The 10,358-nt window shown below is 37.8% G+C and overlaps 1 protein-coding gene across 1 annotated transcript; it reads right to left on the reverse strand.

Moving 5' to 3' along the window:
• Positions 1 to 1,663: 1,663 nt before the first annotated feature.
• LOC127439975 (carnosine N-methyltransferase-like) lies at positions 1,664 to 8,193 on the reverse strand. Its single transcript, XM_051696301.1, has 8 exons — positions 8,025 to 8,193; positions 7,457 to 7,652; positions 6,862 to 7,028; positions 3,418 to 3,558; positions 3,031 to 3,209; positions 2,763 to 2,876; positions 2,516 to 2,619; positions 1,664 to 2,362 (listed from the first exon to the last, which is right to left on the reverse strand). The coding sequence occupies exons 1-8, from the start codon at positions 8,171 to 8,173 to the stop codon at positions 2,174 to 2,176; spliced, it is 1,239 nt and encodes a 412-aa protein (XP_051552261.1). The 5' UTR covers positions 8,174 to 8,193; the 3' UTR covers positions 1,664 to 2,173.
• Positions 8,194 to 10,358: the final 2,165 nt, after the last annotated feature.

Consider the following 10,358-nt stretch of genomic DNA (forward strand, 5'->3'; position numbering starts at 1 on the left):
AAGCATGGCGGTCAGCTCCGCGTTGGCCTCAGACTGGGCAGGCACACCCGAAGGTGGCAGTCCAGTCGAGTCCTCGGCATCTGACATCACAAATGCGCTCTCCGATGCTGCCATCAAAACCTCATCCATCTCGTGAGCTCCAAAAGAGACATTAGGCTGGCACTGAGGCGAGCTGCCTGTCTCATCCCAGAACTGGAGCGGTGTAAACAAGCGTGCTGGGGAATGGGCGGTCTGCGGGGGATTACCTGGCAGAGCCGTACCCATTGGAGCCCCCAAATCGCCTCCAGTGTCAACCAAGCCGGCCTCATACCCGTAGGTAGAAGGCCCGGTGCGGGGGGTGGCTGGAGTGGCTTTCCCCCAGAAGAAGGAAAGCCGCGACCGCAACGTTGCCATGGTTATGTTCTCGCAATGAGAACATGAACAACCCGCGAACGCTGCTTCAATGTGATTATGGCCCAGGCACGTGGCCGTTGGAGGTGGAGAGATATCGACCGCACCCAGGAATTACACAAAGACGGAAAGGCATCTTTAAAAAGATGCTGTCCGTCAATGCATGCTTTTTTAGAGGAAAACATACTCTTATTTCTCAGAATATATACTCTTTTAGAGGCTGTCGAAGCACCCAGAGGCATACTCTGCACTGATCGCGCAGAGGGAGAGAAAGCCGCTGAAATGCGCCGTATATCCAACAGCATACGCTTCTTAAAGAGGTGAATGGACCGGCAGTGAAGTTCAGCTGTGTGACAATCAACCGCTCAGCTCCGAAGAAGAAATCTGAATGAGTGGTTGCGAGCCAGCTCCTTTTATACCCGTATGTCCAGGGAAGTGGCATGCAAATTCCACTTGTCAATACTCATTGGCCTTTTCTCAAAGATCAGAGGTGTTTGGGGCTCCCAAGAGCGACCCCTAGTGTCACTACATCAACACAACATCAAGTGAGTGACAGATAGGGAACTGGTGTTGAGTGGGTAGAATTCAATGAAGCTGTCAGCTGAGGACATGTGAGGCATCTATTTCTCAAACTAGAGACTCTGATATACTTATCCTCTTGTTTAGTTGTACATCTGGCCTTCCACATATCTTTCTGTCCTTGTTAGAGCCAGTTGTATGAAACCTTTGTATGAAATCTTCAGTTTTTTTGGCAATTTCAAGCATTGTATAGCATTCAATCCTCAAAACAATGATTGACTGAGTTTCTAGAGAAAGCAGTTTCTTTTTTGCCATTTTTGACCTAATATTGACCTTAAGACATGCCAGTCTATTGCATACTGTGGCAACTCAAAAACAAACACAAAGACAACGTTAAGCTTCATTTAACAAACCGAATAGCTTTCAACTGTGTTTGATATAATGGCAAGTGATTTTCTAGTACCAAATTAGCATGATTATTCAAGGATAAGGCATTGGAGTGATGGCTGGGAATGGGGCCTGTCTAGATTTGATCAAAAATTACTTTTTTCAAATAATGATGGTGCTGTTTTTTGCATCAGTAATATCCTGACTATACTTTGTGATCAGTTGAATGCCACTTATGTGTGTATAGATATATAGATAGATAGATATAGAAAAAACGCATGGATACAAAAAGTTTATTTGTACCATGGCTTTTTAAAGAAATGTTTTAGTCAACAAAAAAAAGAAAAAAAAAGTTTTGTTTTCCCTGTGATGGTAAACAATTTTATTACAGAATATGCACATAATTAAATTATTTAAAATATGTAAAGTTTAAAACAACTTTTCTTTCAGTGCTGCCAATTGTTACAGTTCTGATGGCAAGCAAAGTCCCTCTGAGAGGCTGGAGTCATTGTGACAAGTAGTTAGCAGCAGGCTCTGTAAAATTGATAATTCTCTAGGCAAAGAAAATTGGAATAATGTAAACAAATGCCAGAAAATTACTGAAATGTATTTATACGCTGTGTGAGAAGTATCATTTGTAAGATGTGAAGCAGCACCCAAAACCTGAGAATATGAATGGAAAGTGAGGCACCACTACATGACATACACATATTTGGGTAAATGTCTGAAATAATTCAGCACATAATAAAGCACTAGTATTACCAGGTATTTGCTATAATGCTGGCATTCATGAATTAAAAAACCATAGGTTTATTGTTGGGTTTATTTGTTGGAGCCGATTGACTGCAATTTCTCCAGAGCTCCAGTCTTCTCAGTGTCATGATGTATTTTCCTCTGTGTTTCCTGTCTGTAAAGAATTCTCAAACTGGTCATCTTTAGGTGTCTGGTCTCCATTGATCAACTGATCTGCAGGCTTCCGTACAACGAAAAAGACACTGTCATAAAGGTACTTAAGCATGGAGCGATCGTTCTCTGTGTATGTGCTGGGAACAGTATCTTTTTCCAGCTGTGGATTTAAAATAAACACCAAGAAAGAAATGCAATACTGATTTTTTATTTATTTATTTTCCATTTTTTAATATTAAATGAATTGGTAAAAACTGGTGGTGAACAGTGATTAATGAATGCATAATAGGGCAAGTTGATTTTAATGGCTTACCTCCAGAATGAATCCATATTTTAAAATGACAGCCTTTATGTCCTCATAGCTTAGCTCAATGGACAATTCATTGGCCATATTCTCATAGTGGTACAGAAGTGGACCTTTGAAAACAAAGACAAACCATGAAAAACTTGTAACCACACCCATGTTTTGAGCAGCTCTTATGATATATAACTTTTATGTTAGGATACATTAGATCACGTTTAACTCAAAAAATTATTCTGATTAAGATTTTGGAACTGACCCAAATTGATCCAGACACCACCAGGTTTTAAAATATTCCAGATGGTTTCAATGTAATCAAGAACGTTGTGGGCGGTGTCAATGAAGAAACAAGTAGCAACACAATCCCAAATATCTGTATGGGGGACCAAGAAAAAATTATGTGTTTAAAAAAATTACAGTTTGAAAGGTTAAATGTCTTTTTCAAAAGGTACAAAACAGACTTTCCTCAGTTTAAGATGATTTAGTGATTTTGTGTGTGTGTGTGTGTGTTTATTAAAAGAACTCACTTGGATCACTGTATACTTCCTGAAAGTCTCCAGCGACCATTGAGAAGTCTGAGTCTTCTGGGAGACTCTGGGGATTGACATCTGGAAAGGTCACGGGTCTTGTCTGATCTGAGGCCATTTTGTTATTACTGAACTGGTGAATCCAGGGATACACAGTCCAAGCATTCTCCCTATCACACCTGAGGGACACAATGTCAGTTAGCTTCCCACATACATTGTCCTCAGTTCAATTAGAAATAGAAGCTCCAACTTAACATTGGGCAGTTCCCCAAAACTGTTCAACTGTTCTTGTTTAAATATACAGTTTGTAATACAATTATCAATGTGATTTTTTTTTAATGCAAGTTGTTGTTCTGCTTAAACTGTGATGATGAGCCTGTGTTGTACCTATTCAGAACAAAATTAGAAGAGAAAAGCATAAAGAAGCTCCACTCGTTTCCTTGGCATGAATAGCCCAGATGAGCGATTTCCCATGCCAGCCGACCCAGACCTGCCCCCGGCACTAACACTCTGACTTTGGACACGTCACTGCAGAGAGAAATATTAAAAGACCCATAACTTTTTTCATTCAAATTCATAAATCATTATAAATCAAGCCCAGCTGATAAAAAACATAATGACACTAAATTATTTACATGTATTCATTTACAAGATACTTAGATCCAAAGTGTTTTACAAATGAGATATTCAACAACATAAGTTACTCATCCAATGGAGACTGCAACATGAGAAGTGCCGCAAAATAAGATTCCAAAATTGTTCAGAAAAGTACATGCTAGAACAGAGATGAAAGTGAGACACAGTGAAACAGCAGTGAAAGAATAGTCTAGTACATTTTTGCTTTTTTGTTTCAGCATTAAAGGGATAGTTCATGAAAAAAAAAGAAATTCTCATCATTTACTCACCCTCATGCCATCCCAGATGTGAATGACTTTCTTCTGCAGAACACAACGAAGATTTTAGAAGAATATCTCAGCTCTGTTGGTCCATTCATAAATGAAGTCAACTTTAAAATAATCCATATGACTCAAGTGGTTAAATCGATATCTTCAGAAGTGATATAATAGGTGTGGGTGTAAAACAGATCAACTTATTTATTTATTTTTTTTACTATAAAACTACTTTCAAACACCATAACAATGCACGTTCACGAGATTTCTTCTGTTTTTTTGCCAATTCACATTCTTTGTGCATGTCACCACCAACTCCTATTTATTATTATTTTCCTTTGCTTTATGCCTCCTCTTTTAATCTTTCTCCTTCCTGCCTAGCAGCTGTCAAAATGCACAAAAAATTTGAATCACTAAAAAACAGAAGGACTCGGTCCTCTTGTGAACACGCATAGGAGGGCTGGTGATAGAGTAGATTTCTTGTAAAAAGGACTTAAATATTGGTCTGTTTCTCACCCACACCTATCATATCACTTCAGAAGACATGGATTTAACCACTGGAGTTGTATGGATTACTTTTATGATGCCTTCATGTGCTTTTTGGAGCTTCAAATTTCTGGCCACCATTCACTTGCATTGACTGGACCAACAGAGCTATTTTCCAAAAATTTGTGTTCAGCAGAAGAAAGAAAGTCATACACATCTGGGATGGCATGAGGGTGAGCAAATTATGAGAATTTATTTTTGGATGAACGATCCCTTTAACGGTTTCAAACTTTTTCAGTGTGGGGCCCCCCTTGTGTATGGTACATCCCTTTGGGTCCCCCGACAAGGGTAACGCATGATGATATTTAATCTTAAACTTACAATTATAAATCACAAAACATATAATTTAAAAATGAATAATACAACATGGAACATCAGTTTAACATCACTATAAATGTGCACAGCTTGTCATAGTGAAAGGATAAAGTAAGACTGTCTTTCCCTGCATATCTTGACAAAAACCAATAACACCCAAGTCATGGTGGGGAATGATGTCTCACAAATATATGTGATTAGGACAAGCAGCAATATCATTTTTATTCATATTTATTATAATTGTATTAATATTTCCTGTTTTCTCATTGTGACATCTGACACCTGAACTTATGATCTTATATAGCACCATAAGAATAAAAACTCTCTAGTTTATCTATCCTAATGAAAAATACATTTAAAAGTAGACGTACCATTTTAAAAAGTCGGCTTGTTAGGCTATGTTCAGACTGCCACTAAAAATCACATTTTTTGCATATCCAGATTGTATCCAGATGAGTTTTTTAGTCTGGAAAGCAAAAAACCACATGAAATCTGATTTTTCAGAATCTGATTCAAACCACATCGGGAGGTAGTTTCAAATGCGATTTAAATCTGATTTTTACAGATGCGTCTCAGTCCGGACGCTCTGGCTGCTCAAATCGGATTTCAAATGGTCTTTTGCATCACTCTTAACGCGACACACAACAATGATGTCAAAATTCGGTGACGGAAATGCCGGAAGTATTCATAAGCCAGCCTTGACTGCGGTACGGAACATCACAATATTTACCAGTCTTCTGCACCGCGACTGGACAAGGCGAGATGATGCACCTCCATTTTCCCCGCATCTGTTTTGAAAGCATCGTCACGTGGGTACGCCTACGTCGTTACCAAAACAACCCATGCAGCTAGGTTGGTTATGTCTGAACATGCAAAGATATTCTTCTAAAATCTTAATTTGTGTTCTGTAGAAAATAGAAAGTCATGCACATCTGGGATGGCATGAGGGTGAGTAAATGATGAGAGAATTCTCAATTTTGGCTGAACTATCCCTTTAAAAGCATGGGTTCTCTCTCACACATGGATGAGCGCACGTGCTCGCTCTCTCTCTCTCTCTCTCTCTTTGATGAGCGCAGGCAGGCCGAGAGGAGAGAGAATGAAGCCGCATAGGCATATCACGTTTAAGAGGATTACTCAGATAAGAGTTGCTTTCTTGCTTGTTTTTTGACTGTCAAGGTGACGGACTGCGTTTTGAATGATCCGTCAATGTATTTAAAATCTGGTACAGGACAAATGTTTTAAATGTGCCGCTCAGGCGCAAGACGCTGATAAAAACATTGAGATGCGTCGAAAGGGTTAAAAGATGTGCGTTTACATCAGAAAAAATTGCACGGTGTATAAGGATGCAAAAAACAAACATTTAAAAAATGAGAATTAGTTTATGTGCGCATCATAGGAAACATATTGCTGACGTTTTTAACTTTCATGAAAAACATTAACAGCATTAGGCTATTTCATCAGCCTATAGGCTACACATTGCTGAACAGATTAAAACTTAAAATACATTTAAATGAATGTTCATGACTAATCTGTTAAGAATTCTATAATGTTTGTTAATGACTAATTAAAGTTTAAAGTGTTATCAATATATTTTCATAAAGGTGATCACAGTCATGACTCATGTTTTTGATTAACTGAAAAAAAAAAAATAACTTGGAAAAATGTTTATCAAAGAAGGTGTCTAATGTACTTTGTCAAGTATATCTTTTGTTTTTGAATTCTGAAGTAATTCTTAATGCCTGCTTGTGCATATATTGTATCGTGAAAAGTCTTTAAAAACTGAACTCTGCCACTAAATTTTTGACTTTGCCACTAAGTGAAGCTCTAAATCTACAAACTGAAGGTTTTAAAAATTGATTCCATTATTTTTGTTGGTATTTGTGTAAACATGGGGGGGAGGAGGGGGGTTGGTACTGTGTCAGCACCAAGAGAGATTCCTTGTATATTTTTCATTTCACCAATTCAATCCTGAAGTTTTAGCAGTTATATAAAGATTTACGTCCTTCACATTTCCACTGATGGTTGATGCGGTGTACCAAATTAATGAAAAGCAAAGACATGTTCGTCAGAGTATATTTACCACTGGTCAGAAGGAAAAAGTCTCTGAATCTCCTCTATAATAGGTTTATAGCAGCTGTCCCTTTCAGCCTTTCCTCCTTCGCTCCAGTCACGGACAAACTGCTTTATGGTAGATTTCAGCTTGTCCATGTCAAAAGTCGAGGACGGCAGTACTTTCCTTGGGTTACCCTGAGGGAAAAAAATCAAAGATGACTGCCCTCAGAACAACTTCTATACAAGAAAATATAAAAAAAAAAATTTCTTCAAGTAGTACACACAGATAGCACACACACGTACATATCAGATAAGTCTGTTTTAGATCTTTTCATCTGGAAAGTATCGCATTCAAATTAAGATCTGCTAAACATCTTAAAAAGATCAAATTTACAAACATTCTAAATCAAAAACATCTCAAAAGACATCTGATAGAAACATCTTATAGAGGTATGGCAGTTGGGAAACAACCTAAAAAGAAATACGCCTTCCAGGTGTAAACTCACGCATTAAATAGACGTCTGGGTCATGGGTACATGTGCTGTTAGTAATCACAACAACCAAATGAAGAAAACAACAACACAGCATTGTCAATTGACCTACTGCCACGGCATGCCACCTACATCCTCTCCATATTCCATGTTCTCAAACATATGGATGCAGTTGTGCACTATGGCCTGTAGCACCTCCTGGTTGCGGTCAACACAGTTACGGATCTTAGTCAGGTTGGGCAGGAAGCTTGTTAAAAGTTGCTGGTGGTGATGTGGAATGCATCGGAACTGCCTCTCTGCTCGATTCACTCGTTCATGTACGTGAATTCTAAACATAGCGGGGGAAAGTGAAGTAAAACAAATAAATAAATGCATATAGGTAAAAGTGAGACTTATATATATATATATATATATATATATATATATATATATATATATATATATATATATATATATAGATAGATAGATAGATAGATAGATAGATATATTTATATGGACATTGTAGGAACCACAAAAAGCCGGTGGTTATTTAAGGTTTTCGCGAAACCTACTATATTTTATTTTATAGTTAATTAAATGTACAACACAGACATTACATCCCATGCCATCACAGATGATCTACACAGCAATATGTGGACTCAGTTTGAAGTGGTGTGGAGTAGCTGCCTGGGACATTTGTGCTCCACGAATCATTTTTTACCTGTAATATTTAAACGCATTGATGACATTCCAGAAATGCTTTCTCTCTAATTTTGCCTCTTCCTCGGGGGAACATTTAATCCTCTCCCGATAGTTGTAAACTCCGTCTTGTTTGGATGTTGCTACTGTTTCATCCGTGCTGTCAGCCATTGCTGAACACTGTAGGCGAAAGTAATCGACAGTCGAAATGAATAACAGATCTTATTTACGCTAGCGCCATCTTTGATTTTTAATGGGAATGACAACTTGGCTGTGAGGGATAGACTTACCATCTCTTCAATGGCACGAACAGTATATAAAGCTGTATAAAGCTCCTTGATCACATCTGATTTTCCACAGCTCTTGTTGTCTGGAGTCCTTTGTATACTGAATGTACTTGGGCAGATATTGTATCAATGTTTTGTCAATGGAATGATCCAAAAACATTTCAAACTGCAGTATAGCCCATTGAAGAGACTGGTCTCTATCCCTCACAGCCTCGTTGTCATTCCCATTAAAAATCAAAGATGGCACTAGCGTGAATAAGGTCTATAGGGATGATAATCGAACTTGCGCACTCAATTCGGTGTGCACGTGATAATTAATTATTTTTCTAAAATTTACATCTGTTCACTGAACATAGAATATTGATTATCATCTCTTGTGAAATTGTATGATTCAGGAGATAGATTGGACCTAAATGGATTTCCAACAACTTAAGTATTTTAATCTATTGACACTCCTAGTCTCTGGGGGATTGGCACCTTCAAAAATTGTCTGGGACAACGAGGGTCTGTGAACTCAAAAAAGTTGACAACAACTACTGGTTTTGTCAATCCATTCGACTTTGTGTGTGTATACTTTAGTCCACTTTATGTTTGTTGCAGTCAACGCATACAGGTGTTGTCTTCAAATAGTGTAATCGCCATACTCGCTTAGCTCAACAAACCCCAAAAGTACTTTTTTTTTTTTATGTTTGTAAGACTGACACAGAATTGTTTGCATTACTTCCGGGATATTCAAAGAATTCTGCGAGAACCAACGTCACAAAACTCTCACACAGAGGAGCATCTCCACCTGAGAAAACAAACCCTACTGATTGGGGACTATAAAACGCAATTCACACTCACATCTGCTCTCTCTCTCTCTCTCACCTCAGGTCACCTTAAGGACACTAAAAACTAAGTTATGACTTATCCTGTTCTGTAATGTAAAAGGTTTTCTGATCATACATGTTTGGTATCATTCAAGAGGTCTCAGTGCGACTGGTAAAACGGTCTCATTCCTTTTCAGCAAAGTCAAATCACAAGTAAGATTTAAGAACTTAATAAAATACAGTATCCTATCCGGGGCATGCCCCTCCCAAGTCTCACACAGAGACCAGATGCTGTATGCAGATTAGGTGTATTCTTTGTAAACATCAAACAACCTACTCAATCAAAGGTTGACTTACAACTCCCTAAATTATAAACCAAATCCTAAATAACATCAAACACACACATCTGAAATAACAATGGAATCGTTTGGTACTTAAGGAGGGATGGCAGAGAAGCTCGGGGAATCTGCAAATCAGATCTCCCATGCTTCGTCGTTTGCATGTAGTTTTTTCACTACCAGGTAATTGCAATTTGTATTTCTTATGTTTGGTAAATGTTTGAATGGAATACAACTTTAAATATATTATTATGTTTGGTTCACTGATAGCTTTGAGTTTGATTTATTATTTTAATTGGATTGTTTGAATGTATTACTATTACCTGGTAAATAAATTGTTATTATGATTCATTCTGAAGGACTGTTTTCTAGTATATTTCTTGTTAACTACAAATCTATGGTCAGAGTTGGCTTAATTAAGCTACTTCAGAAGTAACCCATTAGTTAAGTATGTAAGAGGCTAAACGGCAAACCGAGAATCTATAATAGATCTTAGCCAAGTAGAATTAAATGGGAATACTCAATGTAGGACCGAGAACCTGTAAAACAGGACTTAATTGACTGGGGTTAAATGGTAAACCGAGAATCTATTATAGAACTTAACCAAGTAGAATTAAATGGGAATACTCAATGTAGGACCGAGAACCTGTAAAACAGGACTTAATTGACTGGGGTTAAATGGTAAACCGAGAATCTATTATAGAACTTAACCAAGTAGAATTAAATGGGAATACTCAATGTAGGACCGAGAACCTGTAAAACAGGACTTAATTGACTGGGGTTAAGCGGTGAACTGAGAATCTATTATAGAACTTAGCCAAATAAGACTAAACGGATAAAGCCAAGAACCTATATGGACTTAGTCTAAAACTTACTAATATCTGAAACTGATGAATTTGTAGTTAAAAGGACCTGTGTCTGA

Source organism: Myxocyprinus asiaticus, chromosome 4 (assembly GCF_019703515.2).
Source record: "Myxocyprinus asiaticus isolate MX2 ecotype Aquarium Trade chromosome 4, UBuf_Myxa_2, whole genome shotgun sequence".
NCBI lineage: Eukaryota > Metazoa > Chordata > Actinopteri > Cypriniformes > Catostomidae > Myxocyprinus > Myxocyprinus asiaticus.

Coding starts and splice junctions, on each gene's coding strand:
- LOC127439975 (XM_051696301.1), bottom strand. CDS start 8,173: ATGGCTGACAGCACGGATGAAACAGTAGCAACATCCAAACAAGACGGA. Junction 3,210..3,417: donor TCTAATTTTGTTCTGAATAG/GTACAACACAGG, acceptor TGTGTCCCTCAG/GTGTGATAGGGAGAATGCTT. Junction 2,363..2,515: donor AATATGGATTCATTCTGGAG/GTAAGCCATTAA, acceptor TTAAATCCACAG/CTGGAAAAAGATACTGTTCC.